The sequence below is a fragment of the Genypterus blacodes genome, unplaced genomic scaffold, assembly GCF_046128005.1.
Source record: "Genypterus blacodes isolate CSIRO-AG114 ecotype Tasmania unplaced genomic scaffold, CSIRO-AGI_Gbla_v1 ptg000077l_1, whole genome shotgun sequence".
In the NCBI taxonomy this organism is placed as follows: Eukaryota; Metazoa; Chordata; class Actinopteri; order Ophidiiformes; family Ophidiidae; genus Genypterus; species Genypterus blacodes.
The window spans coordinates 180,034-205,413 of record NW_027466886.1 but is presented as its reverse complement, the minus strand read 5'-3'; the positions used below and the strand labels follow the sequence as shown (position 1 = coordinate 205,413).

Sequence of the window (25,380 nt, the reverse complement as noted above, 5' to 3'; positions counted from 1 at the left end):
TGTATATGCTGTATAAATACACACACAGACACACACGCACACAGACACACAGAGAGATCAAAGACAATTGTGCACATTACTGACTAATGGGAATGACAGGACTGAGGATCGTTGTTTTATCAATCACAAAGGTGCATCATCATATTTGTTTGGCAGTAAGTTCATTTGAACTGTTTTACTTCAGCACTTCAGTCTAGAGCACGTTACATTTCAGAGACAACCAAATACATGAAAGGAGGCACTTTGACTCGTGTTTTTGTTTGAAAGCCATAGAAACATTCCTTAAGATGACTTTAGGTTTGGTGTAAATGTTTTTTACTTCATTTGAATGAGCAGAATAAAAACATATGTGTGCATTGTGTATTCTGATTTCACACTGTTCATTTATACTTCATCCAGACTCAGAGGATATACAAATAATGATTATTATTATTGAAGACAGCATTTGACATGACAATGAGCATGCAGTTCTGAAACACTTTGAGATTGTTTTTTTATACACAAAGAGGGGGGGGGGGGGGGGGGGGAGAGAAAAAAGAAAGAAAGAAGAAGAAAAATGGCTGTGGTGAGGCACTCTTCACAGTGTGGGAAAGACTAACTCATGAAATACAGTTTTATGTTTGTCAGTGATATTACCGGTATTGTGCTACAGTATTGAATTGATTTCAGTTTGCAGTCTTTCTTTCTCACTCGCTCTTGCAACAGAGGATGACATGCCACCTCTAGGTGGCAGTAAGTGCAAAATGGCATTTTTGTAAAGTTGGACTTCAAAATTGGTTGAGCTCAGTGGAATGTAGTCTCCAAGAGTGTAATCATAATGACCGAGTAAAAAAAGAATATATACTTATAGTTCATTCCGTCAATACTTAAACAAAAATAAAAAAATAAGGAAGTCAGTTGTTTATAACCCTCCACGGAGAAGGTGAGATGCTGAGCTTTACTTTTTATTATTTTTATATTGTTTAAGAGGACATTCCAAAGAAATAAAATACCAAATTGGCCTGTTGGTTAGCAAGTTATTAACTATTATGAGTTTTGCTTCGTTATGGCGCCACCTCATGGTTGTCAGGTGTCTCCATGGCTCCTTCAATTACCCTCCAATATTTCACATTTACAAGTCGCGCCGTTTGGATCGCGGAATCATTTTTAGGGCAATTCTAGCGAAAAGAAACAAAAATCTTAATATATATCCGAGCAAAAACAATGGGAATCCAACAATTCGTGCTTGGGCCCCTAAATAATTCTTAAAACAGTCAACTTTTCCTGGAATCGCACGTAAAGTTCGCATTTACGACATTTCCGATAGCAAGCGAAGGCAGCAGCAGGCCTGCTGGTAGCACTCGTCCTGGGAGCGGCGCCTGTGGGGGCTACACGGTCGGCAAACTGCCAGTCTGTCAGCGCTTTACACCGCCTGGACCGGGCAGGTGTCCGTCCAAATGACCGATCCCCTGTGACGGAGCGCGATTTATTTAGTTTCATAATTTCAAATTCACAAAAACGGGTTGTAACACCATGATTGACCAGCGGAGACATTCGCTCTGCGACTGCTCACAGCTTCTCAACAGCGACAGCGGCTACATTCTACATTTTTACTCCTGAAACGTGCTTTCGCTGGTGTCGCGGAGGCTGGAGTTTGCACCGAGGGCGTAGACATCTTGACGTGTATGGGGGTGTTTTTTAAATGTAATTCGCTGCTATTCTGCTGATCTCATTCTTCGTCGGAAACAATAGCGACGTCCCAAGGAGGAGCATCACTGTGATTATTACAGGCGAGGACGCGGACAGACAGAGGACAGAGGGAGACAGAGACGAGAGCAAACATGTTCGAGACTAGAGGGATCCCGTTTATTCTGCTCGACCTGGCCTGCCTGGTCCTGGGTATGTAATCAAACACTATTAGTATTGCTGTTATTGATTTAAAAACACATATGTGCCCAGTTATTCTCACTGATTGCGGGTTTAAACAGCTCGTTATCACGTGAGGGGAGCGGTGTTTGCTTCTCTAGACCTCCGGACCCAAGTCATTCACTCTTGATTCATATAGTGGATTTTCATGTTAATAATACCAACCAAACGCTGCCAATGTGATGTCATTTGTCTTTAGCTGTAGTATAGTTCTGCTAGTCTTGAAATGTTTACGTTAACGAATTAAGAAATAAATATTCTCTTTATTCCATCACATATATACAACGAGCTAGTGTAGCGTGTTCTGCCTGTTCTATTTCCCTTTGAATGAATTATTCCAGACTGGCATCTTATGACATTACAATGACGTAATGTTATCTAATTACAAACAATGTCTGTTGTGTGTGTGTGTAAGGGTCCGTTATGGATTAAAGTAGGCCTGGTTCTAATGCTATTATCGAGACCTAGATTATTTTTCGATGTATGTGTAAGGACAAACAGTTAAATCAACAAAATTGAGCCAATTTACTGAGAAATAACACAGTAAATTCTCAAAAAATGACAAGATAGAACCTGCAAAAGTGGTTAATTGATGGATGAGTCAACAATGGTTTACAATTACAGTACCTGACATAACCCGTCTCACCAATGCAAATGATATTGGATGGATTTATGATGTTATGTTTACATTCTGTTGTATAACAATGTACCTGCACCCAGCCATCTGTCATGGTTGAATAACTACAGGCCTTCTCTCAGCCTAAAGCCTAAAACCATCAGCCTGAGCGATCTATGATCAGCATCAGCTCCAGTTACCTGCTGTCACATAAACCATTGTTCCAAAGCTTAAGTGGATGTTGATGCTGGTCGTTAAATATTTCAATGTATCAATCAATGAATCTGGAGCGATCATGGGGCTGGACTGATATTTAAACCCTGTGATGAATGACTGCAAGGTTCCGTGACTCATTAAGGTAAATTTCCCTCCCACTGTCTGCAAACTTAGGAAACCACAACACTTTCCTGCAGAACTCCCAATGCAAACCATTTATTTAACATTATGAACAGGCTGAGCAGGATGAACAGCTGTAGTACAACCAGCTCAGTCTGCCGTTTGTCTGAGTGATGACTTCTAACCATTCATCTGTTTTCAGCGTTCAGTGTGTTTCACTCCTGCACAACTACATTAATAAACACACACGCAAATATTGGAAGCTTGAACTTGTGGCTTGAGGAATGTTCAAACTAAGTGAAGGGTTTTATTGTTGCAGTGTGCATGCAGCAGGGATCGTCTGGGCTATATGTGTGTGTTCTGTTTTACTTATGCAACCGACTACATGTGGTTGTTGAGCTGAGAAGACTACAATCATATATTTATTGGAAGAGGACAATGTTTGTGTATTTGTACTGTTGTACTGGGTGAGCGCTGCTTTGGTCTCTGTGTGTGTGTGTGTGTGTGTGTGTGTGTGTGTGTGTGTGGTTGTTGAGCTGAGAAGACTACAATCATATATTTATTGGAAGAGGACAATGTTTGTGTATTTGTACTGTTGTACTGGGTGAGCGCTGCTTTGGTCTCTCTCTCTGTGTGTGTGTGTGTGTGTGTGTGTGTGTGTGTGTGTGTGTGTGTGTGTGTGTGTGTGTGTGTGTGTGTGTGTGTGTGTGTGTGTGTGTGTGTGTGTGTGTGTGTGTGTGTGTGTGTGTGTGTTGCTTGCATTTCCAGCTGTTGTAGCCGGGCAGCAGTCAGTCTAGGGTGGCACAGCTGACACCCAAATAAACAGCTGGGTAACAGAAATAGGCTGGCGTGTTTGGCGTCTGTGTGTGTGTGTGTCTTGAGCACATGGTGCCACTTGTGAACGTGCCGCTGTGCAGAAACAGAGGCGTCACTGTCACCCATTCACTTTCCCATCAGGGACGATGAATCAGTGAAGTGACAGCAGCACTGCACTCAGACTTTGGACTGTCAAAGCCAACCGGGTACTGTGTGTTATCTTTATGGTGTTTAATCTATAGGGAGTGCTTAGCTGTCCTCCTGACTGCAGATAACATTATTTTCTGCTATGATGAGGTCATGTGTTGTTACTATGTTAAGCCTATACATACATCATGCTGCACAGAGTATGACCTCAGCCTGACTCTTTGCTCAGACTCAGCCTTAGCGCGATACACCCACCATGTTACAAAATGTCATGATTCTGGGGCAAACTTACATCCAAACTATGTCACCGTCATCACTGGAGCATTTTTGGGTGATATTTGTTATTCAACGCACATACCAGTTCACCATTCTACCCAAAGTGTGAATAATGAAACCCCATAGACCTGCAGAACACATCCAAAGCTGATTAAAAGCTTCTCCAAATGTTCTTATTAAGTTGTATACTAATGTGTTCAGCTTTTTATCAGAAACGTTTGTATCCTACCTTCTGGTATCAGTTCACATCTGGTGCCATGAAATACCTGAGAGATGGGGATGAGATCAAACACATTCGTAAGGAAAGAGAGCACTGAATGAAGACTTTTGAAATGGCTCAGGGTTCTGACTGCTGACATGGTTTCTTAACTTAATGTCAGCAAATATCTCCAGAATGCTTTTACTTCCATTTCAGACATGATTAACCCCCAAAAATCATTCATTATTGTAAACGCTTGGGAGTATCGCTTGAACTGGACTGGTGGAAAGGTTGGGATCTCTCATTTGTGTCTGCTCAACAATGTATCTCACATTTGCCATACGTTTACTTATTCCCATATTTACTGTTCTGCTATGATTGTCCATCTCTTTGCTCATTCAGTAAACGTTTGACCCCGCAGTCATGTGACTCAAGCGGCGTCTCTTCTTCGCACTGTGTTGTTTTAACCCTTTGAACTCCCTGATCTCTTCGTCCACAGGCGGCTTGCCTCTGGCGGCCTTTAACCTGGGTAAGCTCCGCCCCTACCAGAGGGGCTTTTTCTGTAACGACGACAGCATCAAGTACCCCTTCCACAACAGCACCGTCACCTCCACGGTGCTCTACACTGTGGGCTTCACCCTGCCCATTAGCGTTGTAAGTAGAGTGTAGCAGTTACAGCAGGTTGGTCATGACTAGAGACACACTAGTGTTGGTCAGAGCACATGAAAGCTCATTCCTGAGGCTACATTTAGGCCAATCAGCAGGGAGAGAGTTTGGCTGTTACAATGTTACAACTCAGCTATCTGCCACTGAGATTCAAAGTGGCTCTGCTCTTCAGTCTTTGCCCCAGTGAGGGTTGTGTAAGGTCTGTGGCAGTATTGGAGATGTTGCTGCATGAAGCTAGAGGCAGAGGAGGAGAATGTCCACTTAAAAGCAAATCAAATGGAATCTCGTGACTAAAGAGTTAAGTTATCGCCACAAGGTAATAAGTCATCTAAGAGTGTAGACGGTTGATGAAGATCCTGAATGTCAACAGGGAGCTCGGTGCTTAACATCCAGCTCGTAACCCTGAGACACACACACACACACACACACTAATGTAATCAACTCTAATCACCTAATGTAACTAAGGCTGCAGTGATCGAGAACACATGCAAACTCTTAAACGCCCCAAATCTCGTGTTTCTAATTTAATCTCGACTTCTCACTCTTAAAAAATGTCAGATGGCTGCAGCCGACAGACACGCAACGCAACACAGGCTCAGTCCCCTGTCCCTCTGCTCCCAAAATAGCCCCCGGAATGGGGTGATCACTTTAACTCGCTGCAGATTGTAATTCAGCACAGATTGTATTTGGAGAAGACACACACACTCGCTGGTGTGTTGGTGTTTGCTTGCTTGCTTGCTTGCACGTTTATGCTTTAGACAGTTTTCTGTTCCCCCCGCTTTGTGGTATCAGTGTTCCGTGTTTACTTACGCAGTCAGAAACCCACACGTTGTGACTTTTTCCAAACGTTGCGTCCATTTGGAGGAAGACAGCAGCAGATGAGTGAAGTGCAGAGCGATGGGAGCATAGAGGGGAGTTAAGAGGAAGAGGGAAAGTGCGCGGCCTCGCCAAAAAGGAGTGAGTGAGATTGAGAGGGAGCGCATGAGGAAATGTGTGTGTGGGTCACCTTAGAGCAGACTGACTTCAGGACAGCTTGGGCCTGTGAGCCAGAATTCAATCAGCGGGACAGAAACACAAGCCCTGATCGAACAGGTACACACACACACTCGTAGAGAGAGAGAGGCCAGTGCTCAGGTCTCCCACCCACCTCAGCCTTTCTTCATCAGCGAGAGGGATGAGAGCGAGGATGCTCCCGCCGTCTGCTTCCCTCCCTTTGCCTGTCCATAAGCAAAGGAGAAGGCCTGACTAATCGTCCTGTCTAACCCCTTGACTAAACCCTTCCTTTTTAGCGCTGACGCAGTGCTGCATCATGGGTAGGGGTCCATCTGGCATGGTCTCATAACCTGATCATCTCCTGTCTTTTTGTTTTTCTCTCTCTCTCTCTGTCTCACTGCTGCTAGCTGGACTCCCGTTTGTTATACTCACAGCTCGACACAAACCTTTCCGCCGAGGCTTTTTCTGTAATGACGATTCAATCAAGTACCCGCTTAAAGAAGACACCATTTCCTATCAGTTGTTAGGCGGCGTAATGATTCCCGTCACAATACTCACTGTAAGTGCATCTGTTTTGATTTCTGTTCTCACCTTAGTTCACTCTCGTACTTAATCCCTTTGTCTGTCTGTCTGTCTGTCTGCAGAAATGCTATATTCATACATTAGAATGGCACTAACATGCTTTGAATAGCTTGCATTAGCTGCCACTGCCATTAACTGGACATGATAACCTGCTAACTGGACATTAGGATCCAGGAGAGAACAAAGATTCAAAATCCCCGCTTGCGAAAAAGACTGAATTAAAACGTAGACAGTTTGAGTGAAATACACACACACACACACACACACACACACACACACACACACACACACACACACACACACACACACACACACACACACACACACACACACACACACACACACACACACACACACACACACACACACACACACACACACACACACACACACACACACACACACTCCTCGTAGCGAAAGGAATCCACAGATGAGTCACTTGCGGGTACATCACACTCTCACGCTATCACACACCCACAGCACCGGTTTGCCTTGAGGACCCGGGGAGACACATAGTTTACTGGCAATATTAACTAGACTGGAGGCGAAAGAAATCTATATTTAGGAGACATCAAACATCAAAGCGAAGACATTTGGCTGATTTTAAGTGGCTGCTTCCTCTTCCTCTCTTACATACTTTGAAGGACTCTGTATTTAAACGCTCCTCATAGTTCCACTTACACACAAATGTCCCTGTACTTAGAATGTTGAGGATGAGTAGAACAGTTCATTTGACTTGGTTTCATGCTGTATATTTGAGATCCACATGTGTTTTGAGTGTCATTCCTCTCACATTCCTGCCTTGACCTTTGCCCCCTCTCGTCCCCTCACAGATGATTATCGGCGAGTGCCTCTCCGTTCACCTAAACCGCATCCGATCCAAGTCTTCTCCAAGCAACAGCTACATCGCCTGCGTTTACAAAGCCGTCGGCACCTTCCTGTTTGGCGCCGCCATGAGTCAGTCGCTGACCGACATAGCCAAGTATTCCATCGGGCGCCTCCGGCCGCACTTCCTGGATGTGTGCAGCCCGGACTGGGGGCTCATTAACTGCACAGCAGGGGGTTACATCGAGGACTTCGTCTGCAAAGGAGACAAGAAGATGGTCAACGAGGGCAGGTGAATGGACACACACGCCGACATGGACGCTTACACATGAGCTGCATCGAGAGAGATACAGGCTCGGAATCTCACTCTATCCTGAAGGTTAAAGGTGGAAGAGCAGGAATCATAACAGAACGGTTGCAGAAGCTCTTGACTCCTTTTTTTCGTCCATCACATAAAAGCATCAAAGTTCTGCTCCCTCGGCCTCTAAAGATTCTTTACACACGAGTCGACCAAAGGGGGGCTTTGAACAATATCAACGGTAATGTAAAACTGGTTTCTCTTATCAGCTCGGAGCAGAAGGAAGTGCAGAGGGAGGAGAGGATCTCCACATCTGATCGCAGCGGCGATAATTACAGAAGCAGAGTTTTTAAAGGGTGACATCAGCATTGTCAGGGCGTACGGACCGCAGTGCCACTGCTGCTCTGATCTGCACGAACACGTCGGCAAATGTGAAGCCATTTGTTTCACTCGGCTGACATTTGACACCGACCTCAATCTTTCAACCGCAGCCGCACGCACACACAAAGGTCAGAGACTAAATAAATGGCCCATGTGAAGCTGCTAATGGACATAACAGTTTGGAGTCTTGGCACCATGGTGGGCGATGGGTGTGCCCACCCTCTGCCCCCCCAGCGACCTCTGGGTTATCTACTGTAAATGTCCCAGGGTGTGGCACACTGCGGCTGTCGCTTCCTGGACACAGAAAAACCCCTGCAATTACAAAAAACAACACTATTAAGCACTTTTAAAGGTGATGAAAGGACTCTCGGGCCAGGTTACCGTCCAGGCTCTGTCTGCGTGCGCTCGCTTTGGTCTAGCAGTCATTACTGGAGCATAGAAAAGCAGCAGGAGAGGAGACGAGAGCAGGTCAGGGCAGAGCAGCCAGGATCGGCTTACTGTAAGGCGAGCCGTCACTTAGCTTCCTCTGGGAGAAGAGCCAGAGCGTGTGTGTGTATTATGAAAACATAAAGCCTGATGGGAGGCTTGAGAATAAGATCATTGCTCAAATCATAGTTTAAGAAAGAAGATACACTGCTCTGGTGCTTTGGTGAAAGGTAAATGATGGGACGCTGTGCAGTGAAATGGCCCAGACACCGGACAGAGGTTGCAGAAATGAGACCGGAGCCTCACCTGTGGCGTTATTACAACACACAACAAAGAGTAAACCAGTTACAGAGCTCCGGCCTTAAGCTGCTGCCTAGACCTGCAATTGTGTTTCGGCTTCGCAATGGGGCTCGGTGGATTCTCAAATTTCAAAGTGTGAGTCGGTGTGTGTGTGTGCGTTAGTGTGGTCATGGCTGTCCGTTTCTCTTGAACGCCTCCTAGAAACACACACATGCACACGTCAGTCAACATCAAAGCCAATTTTGTGTTTGTTGTGCACCCATTGAGCTCATACCAAAGTGTTGATCCATGCCTCTCTCTCTCTGTGTTCCAGGCTCTCCTTTTACTCCGGCCACTCCTCTTTTTCCATGTACTGCATGCTGTTCCTGGCTGTAAGTATCAGAATTGGTTACTTATTGATTAGCTATCAAAATCAATCAAAACAGCGTGTCTAAAAGGACACTTAACATGCCCTTGAAATCAGTTTTTGGCCAGCGACCTCATGCTTCTGTTATCATAAACGCTGCCTTTGCTCCGAAGATAACAGCGTCTTTAAGTGTTTTGGAACACCAGCAGATAGAAATAGTCACAATGACAAAGTCCTGCCACCAGCAGATAACAGCTCACCTCACGCTTCTGTCTGAAGGTACAAACACCTGAATCAGCAGCCACATTTCCCTCCAGGGGAAGGCGGAGGTTAGGTTGTGGTAACAGAAAGGAATCTGGACAAAGCAGCTACACTTGTTTTCTATGACAGACACTCTGTTTCGGTTGATACAAAACCTTCTCTTTGATTACGGCATAAATGTAAGATGAAGTGATGAGGCGTGGCTGCAATTACGTTATGTGGTTAAAGTGCGTGACATTTCCTCCTCCCCCCCCCCCGGGTTTGTGTCCCAGCTCTACCTGCAGGCGAGGCTCCAGGCGGAGTGGGCCCGGCTGCTCCGACCCACCATCCAGTTCTTCCTCATCGCCGCCTCAGTGTACACGGGGCTGTCGCGGGTTTCAGATTACAAGCACCACTGGAGCGACGTGTTGACGGGCCTGCTGCAGGGCGCCATCATGGCCATGCTGGTGGTGAGTGTCATCGCTGTGATGTGACTATCAGGATAAAACATTGCAAGCACCATCCAAAAGCAAGCATCTGCTTTTATTCCCCGTCTCTGCAGGTCTTCTTCGTGTCCGACTTCTTCAAGAAGCCTGTGGCGCCTCAGAAAGAAGAGGACATCCCCCACACCACCCTGCAGGAGACCCCGACTAACGGAAACCACTTTGAGAGTCCCAACTAAGCTCAACCCAAAAAGGAGGATGCGCGGTCCAAACGCACACAACCCCCGCGTCCCAAGTCTCTCACCTGAACACCCTGCATGGATACACAGCATGGAGCGCCGTTGTAAAGACGCTCCACTGTCCTCGCTCCCTTCGTGTCCGCTGGAGGACGAGCTTGCATCCGGAGAGGAACTAAAGCTTTGGACGCCTCACCTCAGACTTGATCCAATCCTAGAGACGTTTATCATTTCAGGCGAGCTGTTGTCTCGCCCGCCATTTCTCCATTTTTGAGGGAAACTTGGCGAGAGAAGCTTACACTTTTTTTGTTTTTACATGTCCCTAAGTGAAAATATATGTACTTTAGGGAGTAATCAGGAGAACTATATCTAGCCTGTATCTACTGAGCCTGTGGGAAGATTTAACTGCATGCACCCACTAAAGGGTCTGACCACTGCTGTGTGAGGGAGAGAGAGAGAGGAGGAGGGTTGAACCTGTGAATGTAATCTTGCTTTGTGCTTTCCTGACCTGGAGACATGGCTCAAGGTGCTGATTTACAACCGGTTGTAGGTCAAATTCCAGCATTAAGATATTTGGCCGAGTGGGCTGAGCCTGTTTTGCCGTTGGCCCCCCCATTTAAAGGGTTGTTCTCATAGCTACAATGTGCTGAGCCCAGTAGTACGTGTGTTCTAAGGTTCTGAATGTTTCCTGTCCCTCTGACTTCTGAAACCTCCCTCAGGCTGTAACAACTCCAAACCAGTCCAGCTCAGAATCCACCAATGATACCATCTTGGTCCCGTCACAGCCTTGAGGGAGGTATCAGATGTAGGAAAGACAAGACAGCTCTTAAGGGCTACACAGTGTTCTCAGACGTCTTTGCCTGTCTGTCCTCTCGTGTCTTTTAAAGTGTACCGGGGGGGGCCTAAGCCAAGTCGTTGGAGCCGTTGACTCCAGGTCACTGCTGCTGTCGTCTTATTCTTCAACCATCTAACCCCGTCACCATGAAGGAGCTTGACTCTACTGGTGTTTGGTTAGAGAGCTGGAGACTAGAGATGGTCAGTCTAAGTCCCATGTTGCCTTTGCTGGACTGCCACTGCTGCTAGCACAGCTTCCTGTGTATCTAAGAACTATCATAACAGATGAGATGTACAAGCCAACAGACAACATGCTTTTGTATAATCTGTATGTAAAAACAAAATCACAATACAGACTTTTATTGAAAATTGTTCCAAATATGTACAAATGTCTGAAATTAGAAAATCAGGAAAACCAAAGCCATTTTGCTTATTAACAGAAATAAAAGGTGTTTGATGCATTATATCATAAAAGCCATCACTTAAAATGAGGACGTCTGTGTCATGTGTGTGTGATATGATGCACCGCCTGGTATGGAGGTGAAATAAAGCATGAAGTGTTCAATGTATTCTGGCCATAATCGCCTCACAGTGGGAAGAAAAGGCCTCCATTACCTTCATCTGCAAATTAGATCATTCCATTATGGTGCAACTGGCTCATACGTGATACACGCCACTTGAGAGCTTTGGCAGCCTGCATGCTATGTGGAAACTGGTTTCCACCCAGGGTCTCCTGGAGAACATGATTCAGCAGGATGTTGGTGGAATTGAGAAAGAAGTGATGAGGGAATTTGCTCAGAGGAAGATATGATGGTCTAATAAATTACATTCCCGACTAGAAAGGATTTAACAAAACTAGGGAAGAAATATTTAAAAAAAACAACGGCGCCTGACAGGAAGGGGACAGATGGTTGGGTTTTGATACCTCACAGTCAAAAGAGGCCATTTTCTTCTAGTAGCTGCTGGCCAACAGGTTGTCAGGTTATAGGTAGAGACTGGCTGCAAAGACGATGTCTCTCTTGATCTTAGTTATTGCTGCAGAGAGAGGAAATGAAATTTAGCTACAAAGGATTAAATGTAATTCCATAAATGTACAAATAGTGTTTTGGTGGGCGTGCTGTTTCCAGGCGTGTCGTGCGGCTTCTTACCTTCGGCAAACTTATTCTCCAGTTCTGTGTTGCCGATGGCCTTGGCTGCCGAGCACATTTGTCTCAGCACCTCCTCCAGGCGTCGCATGCAGCGGATGATGCTGCCTACACAAACACAATGAAGGAAACTGTATGTAGATTTGTGCAACTTAACTAAAAGGGGGGGGGGGGTCTTTATCTACACTTCTGGAAATAGATTTGATTTCTCAATTCTTTCCTCTCCTTCCTTTGCCAACACACACAAGAACAACTAATACTACTCCCTTAAAAGATTAAACCCAGCGTTACTTCCTTATTATTATGACCTCTTAATATTTTACTGCTGAGGACATTGATGGGAGTCGGAGGAATAAAATATGGGGAGAGATAGGAACTTTGAACAGGGTGATTTATGGTTCATAGTGGATGAATTAGAAAGCCTTTCACAGAACTCAAAGGTGAAGGTGACTCTTTCTGAAAACTTCACAGATTTCCTGGTATTTGCCTCCCTCCAATCTTAACTGGACTACAACAGATCCAACCGCACCTTCAAAGACGTCCGTCATCTTGCAGATCTGAGCGAATGTGGCACCGTTGGCCCAGGCAAAGACCACGTCCATGAGGTGGGGCTTGAACTGGCCTAGGTACGTCTCCTCGTCCACATCCAGCTTGGCGTCTGCAGACACTTTGGCGATGCGCTTTGCACACTCCTGAAGAGAGCAGCAGCAGCCTTGATTTACAACCCAATTTCAGATTTCTTCTTTTACAATTAATGTTAGGATTATTTTACTCTTACCTGCATTTGTCTCAGCGGAGCGGCGAGCTGTTCCGTCAGTTTGGGCATCTCGCTGGCCTGGAGGGTGAAGCAGTTGTGAAAGTCAAGTAGTGACATTTGTCATCTATGTTCCAAACTCCAGATGGTTGGATGGAAAGATAGATTCAATTTCATACATGCATGCGTGTGTGTGTTTCTGACAAACGGACAGCTGACAACTGTGGCCTAAGTTGTCAGTTGAATCCTGACACCAGACCGACATGTTCCGCTTTTACTTCCCAATATAAGGAAATTGCAGAAACGTTCCATTTTTGAACATCCCCGACATGTCACAGCATGACCTAAGGGTTCTTTCCTCATTCCTCATGCATGACACAGTAACACTGAGGGTCACTGGGGTTAGGGAGCGGGTTTCTTCTACTAACTAACTCTAGTACTAACATGAAGACTGTAGTATTGTGTCATTGAAACCATCAACTCAGTCCAGACTAGAGAACTGAAACCAGACACACGGCTGAAACCCCTCAGAATGTGTACATTGAACAGAAAACACACAGATTCAAATGGTTCCTGTTGAACTAAGCTAAACTAGTAGCAGGTGCTGTTAAATGACAGGCAGCTGCACACACACACACACACACACACACACACACACACACACACACACACACACACACACACACACACACACACACACACACACACACACACACACACACACACACACACACACACACACACACACACACACACACACACACACCTTGATTCCCTGAATTCTACAAACGGTACAAACAGTCCCATTCCATTTACCTCACAGATGCATTCTTTGCCATCTCTCCAAGCACTGCAACCCAAACAGAGCCCTGAGTTTAAAGTGTGTTTGTGTTGCCTAATGAAGCCTGTTCTTCCAATGAGGCAATCTAGGATCCGATGCTTTAACAAAGCTTTCCTTTGGCTCAGAACAGAACACATTTCCATCTGTAAATCCTCTCTCCCACTGTCCAACCTTGGCCTCTGTCCAAAATTTCTCTGGTTCGTTGCCCTGTGTGCAATTGTGCATGTGTGTGTTTCAAGTTCTTACTTTCTCTCCTCCAGGCATCCGGTCTGTCAAAGAACTGAGACCAACTGCTGTTGTGTTTGCATAGCAATACAGGACGTGTGTGTGTGTGTGTGTGTGTGTGTGTGTGTGTGTGTGTGTGTGGATGCGTACATTCTCCTGGAAGACAAAGCAGGACAGCAGCGCAGTGGCTTGTTCGGCGGTCAGATCGTTGAAGAGCCCGTTGAACACCATCTCTGTTAGCAGCAGCTCGTCAGCACTGGAACAAGTCATTCACACAGTCAATTAATAGATGACATCATATATCATACCACAGATACTACTGTAAACATTAATCATGACTGGATGTCAAAGTACAACATACACTTCACTTCACAGCCCTGACAAGACTCACACTTCCTCTGTGAAATCTGATACCCTGTATTCAGCAAAGCACCCAAACAGGTTGAGCAGCTTTATGTATGTGTGCGTGTGTGTGGTCTGCTTTACTCTGGCCCACCTGCTGATTTCACAGGCCACTCGTCCTTTCATCTCGATGACGTCAGACGGGCTGGCGAAGCCGAGGCGGCGCAGGACTCTCTTCCTGCACTTGAGTTTGTCCATCTGCAGAACGGTCTGCGCCTTCTTCAGCTCGCGCTTGGCTGTCTTGACATCTGCCGCGATCTGACACACAAACACAAGTTGGTACAAAACCCCACCGGAAAAGCCCAAAGCGACTTCTGGAACTTTTACTGTCTTTCGAACTGTTAAACGTCTTGGAGGAGCCGCCAGCTGTGCTACTTTGAAAACATGGGGTCGTAATGACACAGACAGTAATCTGCCTGTTAACCTGCCCTCAGTGCTGCCCCTTATCCACTTAAATCTTTACGCTTAAACATGACAACACACTTCAGTGCCAAAGAAACAAACCCTAAGCACAAGGAGATCCTAAAAGCAATACACTATTCGTTCTCCCAGAGACGAAATTGCTGCTCTGTAGCCACATTTTTGACACGCGTGATGACGCAAAAAGAGCCAAGTATTATCAATCTGGTCTCGCTTGAGGCTACATTATATGAAATGCTTGTCATGTTAACTCTCTGTAGCTCTTCTCTAACTGCAGTTGTTGTGTGAATCCGAGCCAGAGCTGAGTCGGTTTGATGCCGCAGGCTGATTTGTTAAACAAATTAGAGGGAGCGTTGTGAATGGAGAGCTTTGACGTGTGCTGCTGCTGGAGAGACGACACAGAGGATTCAGCTTCACGCGGTCATCCGGGGATTAGATGGCCACTAATAGAAGAGCAGGTCAATCCTTACACTTGGCCTATCAAACGCAGTAATCCTGTTTACGCTGTATACACTTAAGGCCGCGCTTTGGAGAAACACGATGGGGCAGAAAATAAAAGTAGATGTGGATTCCATTGCCAAAAAGTGAGATAGGCTGTGTTGAGTGTCTTTCAGCGTGGAGGAGGGGAGGTGCCGTGCCGGCTGACGTATGAATGAGGGGAACTGAAATAATGGCCGCGCTCCCTTCCTGCATTTGTCTGTGTGAGTATATTTGGCCGCAGCAGCTAAACACACTGAAAGGTCGACAATTGTTACACAACAAAGGCAGAAGATTTGATTAGATACATAAAAAATAAACCCCACCGACTGCAAACACATGTTTTGCAGTGAGGTTTGACATTTAGCGGTTTAGCTCTCAGGCAGTAGTGAGCACGTACACACGTACGCACACACGCACACACACACACACACCCACACGTTTCTCACCAGCGCTTTCTTCTCGCAAAGAGAATAGACGGTTTCCAAGTTGGGGTCACTGTGCAGGGTGTGCGAATACATGCGGTGCTCAAAGGCCTCGACCTTCTGGATGACCTTCTTCAGCGCTGGGTCTTTGATGCCCATGTCGTCCACCGGGTCCAACAGAGGGACGCCGTCCGGGAAACGCTTCTGCACCTCCTGAGACAAAGTAACAACTACATTTAGAGTCTTTTTAAAGATCTTTCCAGGCCAAAAACTCTGTAAGATGCCACGTGTTATACCTGTATAGACTTGAGCATGAGCTGCCTGTTGTCAAAGGGTCTCAGGTCTTTGGGGATGTAGAGACGAACAGAGCTGATAGAGGTCAGGAGGTGAAGCATGACTGGGACCACCTGGACAGACACATCACATAGATTCAGATTTCAGACGTGTATGCTGTCGTCACTGTTTTGGCACATGATGGGGTGTGTATGTGTGTGTGCGTTTGTTTGTTTGTGGCACACACCTGCATCTCTCCCGTCTCTCCTGGAGCGGCAGGTTTGGCCGCCTCTGTTGCAAAATTCTTCACGCTGTCTTTGCTGCAGTGGACCAAAACTTCTACGGCGTACAGCGGGTCGGAGTCTGTGGTGGCCTGGATGAGGACATGCAGATGAGTCACAACGGCGTCTGAACACATTGATGTGCACCGACGTGAGGATGTGACACAAACATATATACCTTTACATTAGACTTCTTGCAAAAGTTAACAACGACACCCCAGCCAAAGTCCAGCTCCTCATTCTTCACCTGTGGGATCAGAAAAATAGCCATTAAGGAATATGTGTGTGTGTGTGTGTGTGTGTGTGTGTGTGTGTGTGTGTGTGTGTGTGTGTGTGTGTGTGTGTGTGTTTTTGTGTGTGCGTGTTCCTACCTTGACAAGTCGTCCGGGCTGCAAAAAGGGCAAGCAGTATTTGGGCTTGTGGACAAACTCTTGTATCTCTTTGCCCAGTTTGGCCAGCTGCTGTCTGATCTTGAAGTACGTCACCACGCTCTCTTCGTTGGGGATCTCGATAGCGTGGTACTGCTCCTCCAACTTCTTTATCTCTGCACAAAGAAGCACGCAAACATCGTCGCACCACGTCCATTCCTTCATTCTGATCGTAGTAGTCTAAGTCGATGTCAGTTCAATCAGATTTGTTCCACCATGCTACACAGACAGATGCTTACTCTCCACTACGCCAGGTAAAGCCCTGTAGTGCTGGAACTGGTAGAAGGATTTCTCCAGCATGTACTCCGGGTTGATCTCCTCCACGCGCAGCAGGTTGAGCACCATGTTGTAGGTCAGATGGAAGGCGCTGTTCAGAGGGTCGGCCGTGCCCTGCAATGATGGCGCTCCTTAATATTCAGCATTTTGTGGAAGGAAAACACAAGCGGGAGAGGGATATCGGCCCCTCTGACACGTAACCACAGCTGTGTGGGAGGCAGCTTCATCCAGCACACCTAGCGGGCAGCTGTAACGATGTCAGCCGGTGCTTTTACATTTACAGCGCCTCTTTCGCAACCCGGCCGACGCGGCTTTAAATGTGTCAAGGCGATCCCTGCGAATGCGTGTTGTCACATGTAATGGAGCGCCTCGTCTGACAACCTGAAATAAATCCTTATGGAAACAATAGTGGTAAATGTGTTTGCTTAAGAGACGACAGATGATTTAGTAGCTGGTATGGGAGCTCTCAGGAGCAGAGCAGAGTGACGGGCTCAGTACCTTGAGTAGCTGTTTCCCCACAGCGGGGCTCATCTTCTCGTCCACCATGAAGATAACAATGCCCCGCTCGTCCATTCCTCTCCTTCCAGCACGTCCGGACATCTGGATGTACTCACCTGACGTTATCTGGAGCAAGTGAAGCACATATACCACATTACAAATCAAAGAACTTCATTAGCCCAATCAAATGTGTGTGTTATTCTGACCAACAGCCTTTGATTTACAAGAGATGCTTGAACGATCAGCGTTTAAACATCGCCTCATGGGCAGTAAATGTCAGTGATGGAGGAATTCTGGGTGCACGTGCGAGTCAGACTTTAACCAAATGTTTTAGGGAAAAATATGAGGCATTTCTGCTGTAAGCCAAGCCAAGTATCTGCATTCCAATATAGAAATCTCTATGATGCAACCGTCTAGTGAGGAAGAGAGCAAAGTCATTTTTCCACATTTCCCACACAGCTGTGATCAAACCCACATCTTTACAGGTCTTTGGACGGTACAAAGGGGAAAAAAAGGACAATCGGGTGATCTTTTGCGCTGAATTGATCCAATTTTCTCTTCGTTCCTGCTATGCGATGGGCTCTTGAACAGGAACACAGTGTGGAATGAAAGAGAGCTTGTGTGTTGAAACTCGCGAGTGCCTGCGTGGAGCTTTGGCACCATCCGAGGCAGCAGATGTTCCTGATGAACCACTTGGAGGGCAGTTTCCTTCTTCCTCGCATTCTCCTCAAGCCTTTCCGTGTGTGCGTGCGCGCGCGTGTGTGTGTGTGTTCCATGTGTATGAAGTGAGGATGAAGGGTGCTGCTAAGTGACGGCAGCACGGTCCACATCCCTCAGCTCTTATAAACAATACGTGGCTGTTTATGTGGCGATTGGAGCTGCGGGGACTTGGAGCCCTTATAAAGGCTTCAGAGCCACACACTGTAAAACACGCTGCACTCAGGGAACTGTGGCTGTTTAAAGGGGCTCGCTGTGTTTTCGCATTTGATAAATTTGAGCTCAGTCATAATGTACTATGTGTGAACTGGGACCAATACACACACACACACACACACACACACACACACACACACACACACACACATCCATTAACTGAGCTAAATCGGGGAAATGTTGCCTTTCAGCATCCATTTACATTGAATAAAGAGGGATTCATATTTCATCTATGAGCATGAAGCACGAACAGTACAGTTCCCTAAAACACAGAGAACAACAATGTAGGGCGAGAGAACGATCTGCCATCTGTCCCTGCCGACTCTCCCAGTGCCTTTGGAAATACATGTAAATGTGAGATTAAGAGTGAGTGAGTGTGAGTGTGAGTGTGTGTGAGTGTGTGTGTGTGTGTGTGTGTGTGTGCTCTTACAAAGCGGTGATTCTTGCCGTCGAACTTGCGTGCGCTGGTGAAGAGCACGGTGCGCGCTGGCATGTTGATGCCCATTGCAAACGTCTCAGTGGCAAACAGGGCCTGGATAGACAAAGACCAGCATGAAAGCGTTAATCAATTCAGCGTGTCAATGTTTTGTTGTTACAAACTCCAGACGATGCAATTTTGATCTCATTACATTTATCTTATTATCTCAGTCGTGTCAAACTAGGCACATAAATGCAGAAATAGCCCTGTTACCTTGAGCAGGCCTTCAGAGAAAAGGATCTCAATGGTCTCTTTCAGGATGGGCAGCAGACCTCCGTGGTGAATCCCGATCCCCCTCTTCAACAGCGGCAGGACGTGCTCCACCTGTGTGACGCCCACGAGAGAAGATTAGGATTCGTAGGCTTGATGCTGACGGACAAGAAGTGTGTGAAACATAGAAGCATCTCGCCATATGCGTGGGTGGAAATGCATTTTTGTTTTTGGCCATGTTCTCAGTAGTAGCGGTCGATTGAGTCATAATTACACTAACACGAGTTCAGCGTTTGAGCCGTAGCTGACATCGTGCGGTATACGTATATGTAGACTCTGGCTCTAACTGTCTCAGGAGATGAAACGGCGAGGCGCTTTACGAGGTGAAAATGGTGGGTGGGTAAGTACAGGTTGGACGCTTAGAAACAAAAACATCAGAGGAGCTGTGGGGAAGAGCAGGATTCCTCTCACCTGAGGCAGCTTTTTGTCTTCATCTGAGAGACAGTCCACCGCGTTGTTGAACACTTCCTCCACCAGTCGTTTCTCCTCATCTGGAAAACACAAAAACAGTTCAACCGCCGCCTGAATTCAGCAGGTGAAAACATTTTTAAAATGTCCTCAACAAACCCCTACGTTTTCACCTTCTCGTGCTGCGTTTACTGACTATGGGACAACAGGAAAGGAGGTGTAGATGACAGAGGGTGAATGATGCTGCTGCATTCTGTGTCCACTTTGGATTTGATGAGGTTTTAAGGCTCCACAAATGTGTTTCTGGTTATTTCTGTAGCATTATTTAACTCAGATACTTTCCACGGTACTTACAAATATCTTAGTGATGAAATTGATTACAGACTTCTCTTTAAAGCTGATTTAAAATGGAAAAATGCCACATTTTTTTGACAAACCCTCAATTGCAGCAGTCCGAGTATGAATGCGCCTCTGCCATCATTGTCAGTGACCGTCTGCCTGGTTGACCCATGTGGCAGCTTAGTCACAGGTCTACATTTCTTCATAAGGCTATTCTGAGACGGACCTTCTGATTGTGCCTATATTAGTCCTTATTTTAGACCATATTTAGTCTGGGGCTTACATGGGTCAGTAAGTCAGCTATATCAGATATAAGCACTCACAACCTGCACTCTGCCTGTTAGATGATATAAAGATACAGCCGCTCTCAACAGAAAGCCACCGATACCATTTGCCAAAAAAGTACAGAAAACTGATCTGTATTTGTTGATATATTTGGTTTTGTCAGAACAGAACATACTGCTGTGCTACAGAATGTCTGCACCTCATCAACTTTTGTCCCCTGACTGTGACACACACACACACAGTGCAGAAAGTATTTGTCACAGCATGCAGGGGTGGGGGTCGGGGGAAGGGGGGGGCACTCAGCATGCCGAGCAGAGGGAAAGATATGAAGAAAGCATAGAAAGTGGAAAAGATGGAGGGGAAGGAGTGGGCCCGGGGGTAGGCGGACGGTGGCTGACCAAGAAATAGGAGAACCAGATGAGACACGTGGCTCACACACTGAGTCTCACACGCACTATCTCGCCTCCAGTAAGAGTGTTCAGAAACAGTTTAAATGGAGAAATAAAAAGACTTGAACGTGAGGCTTTATGAGTTACTGAGTGGTGTCTCTTGACAGTCTTTAAACCAGGGCATGATGTGCTGCACTCATCATCAAAATGTGCCACTGGTCTTTCCAACTCTCAGCTGTCCCATTTGTCGTTTGCCGTTTGTTTGTGATTTTTTGGCATTGACGCATAATTTGGCAGCGCTAATAGAAAAAGGCTTGAGCGATGGAAGAGCTAAGCAGGAAAACAAACGCTCTGATTTAGAAGAATGTCTCAATCTCTGCACAACAAAGCAAAGTGCTACCAAACCAGACCTTATAAGCATGTTCTGTCACTGGCAGAAGCCTCAAGTGGACGGATCATACCAGCCCAGATCAATCTACAACTGGATTACCTCCAATCAGGCAGAGCTCCACCCGCATAACGCAGCTCATCAATTAATCATTGGGACCAACCAGCAGCAGCAGCAGCAGCTGTGCTGGCACATGACGATGCATTCATGGCATTCGCTGAGTGGGGAGGATTTTGTCAGATTTACTTTCAAGCGTTTTTGTGATTTGCTTCTCTTGCTTGATTTCAACTCCTCTGCTCTCTCAGCCTTTGGAGACGAAACGTATTTGTTTTGGCATTTTATTGCACAACTAATCTGTGCTCGCTCTCGCTCTCTCTAAAAAAAACAAGATTGTGTAATGACAGTGATTGCAGCCAAAAGATGGATCACATAGAAGTAGATTGGTTTTAGGCCTCTTTTAACTCCCATATGGCATCTGGTATCGGGTTAATGACGATACTTGTCATGTATATCTTGAATCAACATGCATCCTCATTAACCGGATGTTGTCTGCATTGTGATCGAATCACACAGTGATTAAGCCTTAAGCCGTCCTTCCTCCTCACTCAATGGATGATCATTATCCACAGAGTTGACATTAGAGAAAAGGTTAGTTGTGCAATGAAGTGTCACAAACAAATGTCTATACGTGTTTTACTCAGGTTGTTTAAGTCCACATAGCAGCAATAGATCCTCATCTACAACAACAACAACAAGTTGCAACTCCCACACAAATATTTTTATGAATGAACATTACAATGAGCTTCTGAGTGAATTTGCTGGCATCTAATCTGCCAGCATTTACACGTAGTGGCCCTGTACTATTTAAAATATGTCTGTGTCATGTATTAGTTGGGACACATACCGCCGTTGAAGTCCAGTTTGGACACCTGCAGGGCGTAGGCCTCACACTCTTTCTTACTGAAGCTGAAAATGATGACAGGCTGGAAGTTCCTCTCCATGATCATCTTCACTATCTTGAACACGCTGGATGGACCTGGGGGAATGGTAAATGCGTGAACAAACAAACGCACACATAACCCAATTGAAGACACAGACACCATGTTGTTTAGCCTTGAAAACACACACAAACCTTTAGTTCCACCTTTTCGTCTCGGATCCCACTTGCCCCCAGTGCTACTCCCAGAATCCCCTGCATCTCTCAGCACCTGCATGGCAGTGTTGAAGTTGTCTTCTCTGAAGTCGCCCTGGGGAACAGCACATGTATTAAGCAGATATCATGCATCATGTATGGATTAGTCCAAATGGATGCATGTGCTTGTGAGAGGATGAAACCAGATTGCAGTTGGTCCTTACATTCTCATCCACCACCAAGTGGAGTCCATCGCCACCTGCTGGGAAGATGTAGTGCTGCAGTGGAGTGGGACGGTAGTCTGTGTACACCACATGGCACGGCTTCAGGAAGAGATGGCAGATTAATACTTGATTAGGTGAAATAAAATGACAAAAAAGTACAATTTGACTCACCTATGTGTTGGAGAAGAAGGAGAAAATAACACGGACACTTAACCATATAAAACAATTCAACAAATATAAAGAATGTAATGCATCAGAAATGTAAAAGGGGTTGAACATCTTTGTTTCCAATAAAATCTGTTTACGCTGTTGTATTGAAAGTTTGAGCTCAGCCGACCTGCTTATGTAAGTGACAAATCCACTCAGCAAACTGTCTAGCATTGGGGATGGTGGCTGACAGGAACACATGGTGAACGTTGTCAGGAAGAAGGATGATGGTCTCCTCCCAGACGACACCGCGCTCTGAAAGACAAAGGGATTAGTTAGTAACCGTGCTCCCATGCAGGGTCCTGATCGTGTGCTATTCAAAATTTGTGTCTGTACTGTTTGGGTTCCGCACACACCTGCGTCTCTCATGTAATGGATCTCGTCAAAGATAACCCACGCCACTTCCCTCATGATCTCCGAGCCTCGGTACAACATACTCCTCAGGATCTGGATGAAAAACAAGATTGTGTCACAACCTCTGACATTCAGTCAAATATCCCCAAACCACTGTCGGACCAAATAAGTCTTACCTCTGTTGTCATGACAAGGCAGGAGGCAGTGGGGTTGATGGTGACATCACCAGTCATCAGCCCGACATCCTGGAACTCATCATACATCTCTCTGTACTTCTGGTTGGACAGGGCTTTGATGGGGCTGGTGAAGATCACTCTCTGCTTCTCCTTGAGGGCAAGTGCAATGGCATATCTGCAAGGAAAAGACGCTCCAGTGAAATTTTCCATTTATTCCTTTCTTTCTAACCTTCTGTATTGTAAATGGACTGTACTTAGATTAAACCTTAATCCAAAGTGCTTTCCAATGACCTCACATTCACGCATTCATACACTGAGGGCAGAGGCACACTGTGCACATCAAGAGCAGTTAGGGGTTCTGTGTCTTCCTCAACTTCGACAGGCTCTCTCGGAACAGCCTCGAGGTCACACTGTCCTCCTACATTCTTCTCAGCCTACTACTTTAATTGGAGAGCGGCACTTGTGTCTGTGTGTGTCTGTGTGTGACTGTGTGTGTGTGTGTGTGTTTGCGTCTCATTGTCCAGAGCTGCGGCGAGCACCATTATATTGTTATATATTGTCATTTACATTTGTACATTGTGATTAATTTGGAAGATCCAAATTATGCAAATTATAGCAGAGGTAGATTGTAGACATGAATGGATGACATCATCCTAAATGATGTCACAGTTGTTAATAACATTATTTACACACACAATCCTTGATGAAATGATGTCACAGCACAGGTCATGTTACTGCAGGGGCGTTTAATGGACGGTGTCATTATTACATTTAAATAGATTTTGTTTTTAGATTTTAGCGACAGCGGTCTTGAAGAAGCCAACAGGAAAGAACATTCACAGTTCAATTACTGGCCCATAAACTGAGTGCCAGGCAGCTCCAGACAACGCAGTCATTTTGAATCAACAAGACAAAAAGCATGAACAATCTCATAAATAACACAATATTTTCTCATGATACTCACTCAGCACAGACAGTCTTGCCGGCGGAGGTGTGTGCGGACACGAGCACGGACTGGTTGTTATCGATGCATAAGAGGGCCTCACGCTGGAAGGGGTCGAGGACGAAAGGATACTCCTGCACAGCAAAGAAGCAACAACAAAAATAAACATTTAATCATACATCACACATGCACATGACAACATTCTACTATTTTTAAATAAACTACATTATTACCACATGTAAGGAAACATTTTCAAAGCTCACCTTGGCTGCTTTCCCCACTCGAGGTTTCAGCGGTTTGTATTCATCGCCAACAGGGATAGCAACCTGTTGGAGAGGGAGAGATGTTTCAACAGCAGAACTTAATGGAGATGAAAAGAAATGAAACAAATCAAGCTTATGTTGATGAATTTCTTCTGTTTTGTTTACCTCATGGGAGCAACCTTCCACAGTATCTACTTGCTCCACCTTTACTTGAGGAATCAGTTCTGAAAGACTGCAAGATAAATAAAACGGCATTCAGCTGCAGTTCAGCTAATAAGACTCAATATGATCCATTGTGTTATGTTGAGCTTTTTGTCATATTGTGTAAAGCTTGAGATGTTTGTCATCAGCACTGCAGCATTCAGGCTTCTTCTCACTTTAGGTCGTTGGAGACCTCTTGCCGGGGTTTCTTCCCAAACGCCGGCTCCTCTGCTCCATCGCTGTCTGCTTCCCTCTTGGCCCTGGCCGACGGACCTGCATCCTTGTCGTTCCCATTTTGAACTGCGTCTCTCCTGTTTGAGGAAACAAACAGACACACAGTGGCTGAATGAACACAACTTTACATATCCACACACACCCAGAGATGTAAACTGCAATAATGTAACCACAATTATCATCCGTACATACTGTTCATAACTAAATGACCGAACCCACTAACTCTTCGCAAAAGTCCCTGTTTACACTTTATGGTGCACATGTGGTCACTTCATTTACCTTATTTTACTACAGTCATTCCATTTATCTTGTTTGTTTTATTTTATTGTTTTATTTTAGTGCTTTTATAGTGTGCTGCACCACGCGAAAGTCCTTCTACGTCTGTCCTTGTCGAATAAGAAGAATAAACAAGAATTGAACTTACGCTACTCGCACACAATTTAAAGACCTGTTTCTGCAAGCCCACTTATCATTACACTCAACATTACACTGCCCCAGTGGGCATAACGTATTACAACACAACAAAATAAATCATAAATAAGTGCAAATGTATTAGAAAATGTAAATAAGTGAACTCGTGTTGAAAATTACAAGCTAGCTAGCCGGTTAGCACTCTCCGAGCACGCGCGTCTTTACTATTTTTGAGTAAATTTTATAAACTTCAAATGCAAATTTTACCCCAATTCTGTTCCCGCAGAACCAGGTAACTTTTTGCTGGCGGTAGTTGGTTGGTCGTCATCAAACACGCTAAATAATCCATCACCAAATGCGTCTGCCATGATTGTTAGGGCTGCCCTCCCCACAATACAACATGCGTTTGAGCGGTATTACTTCCGGGTACTACGG

The 25,380-nt window shown here is 45.6% G+C and overlaps 2 protein-coding genes across 3 annotated transcripts; one reads left to right on the top strand and one right to left on the bottom strand.

The window, feature by feature from the left end:
- Window positions 1-1,294: 1,294 nt before the first annotated feature.
- Window positions 1,295-11,329, top strand: plpp1a (phospholipid phosphatase 1a). Of its 2 annotated transcripts, none has more exons than XM_076158429.1 (6): window positions 1,295-1,878; window positions 6,362-6,513; window positions 7,370-7,653; window positions 9,080-9,137; window positions 9,646-9,822; window positions 9,915-11,329. In XM_076158429.1, the coding sequence occupies exons 1-6, from the start codon at window positions 1,821-1,823 to the stop codon at window positions 10,032-10,034; spliced, it is 849 nt and encodes a 282-aa protein (XP_076014544.1). In that variant the 5' UTR covers window positions 1,295-1,820; the 3' UTR covers window positions 10,035-11,329. The 2 variants fall into 2 exon arrangements, with proteins under 2 accessions (XP_076014544.1, XP_076014543.1); XM_076158428.1 differs by lacking the exon at window positions 6,362-6,513 and adding an exon at window positions 4,795-4,949 and having other exon boundaries at window positions 1,308-1,878.
- On the bottom strand, window positions 11,181-25,368 carry mtrex (Mtr4 exosome RNA helicase). The gene is made up of 27 exons (XM_076158425.1): window positions 25,213-25,368; window positions 24,477-24,611; window positions 24,265-24,331; window positions 24,100-24,162; window positions 23,858-23,970; window positions 22,894-23,068; window positions 22,720-22,810; window positions 22,494-22,618; window positions 22,157-22,255; window positions 21,933-22,047; window positions 21,705-21,836; window positions 19,403-19,482; window positions 18,935-19,045; window positions 18,674-18,775; window positions 17,311-17,436; window positions 16,776-16,926; window positions 16,480-16,652; window positions 16,287-16,355; window positions 16,075-16,200; window positions 15,851-15,961; window positions 15,579-15,767; window positions 14,327-14,490; window positions 13,981-14,086; window positions 12,789-12,845; window positions 12,540-12,702; window positions 12,014-12,118; window positions 11,181-11,900 (listed from the first exon to the last, which is right to left on the bottom strand). Exons 1-27 carry the CDS (start codon window positions 25,311-25,313, stop codon window positions 11,848-11,850), a joined length of 3,102 nt encoding a protein of 1,033 aa, XP_076014540.1. The 5' UTR covers window positions 25,314-25,368; the 3' UTR covers window positions 11,181-11,847.
- Window positions 25,369-25,380: the final 12 nt, after the last annotated feature.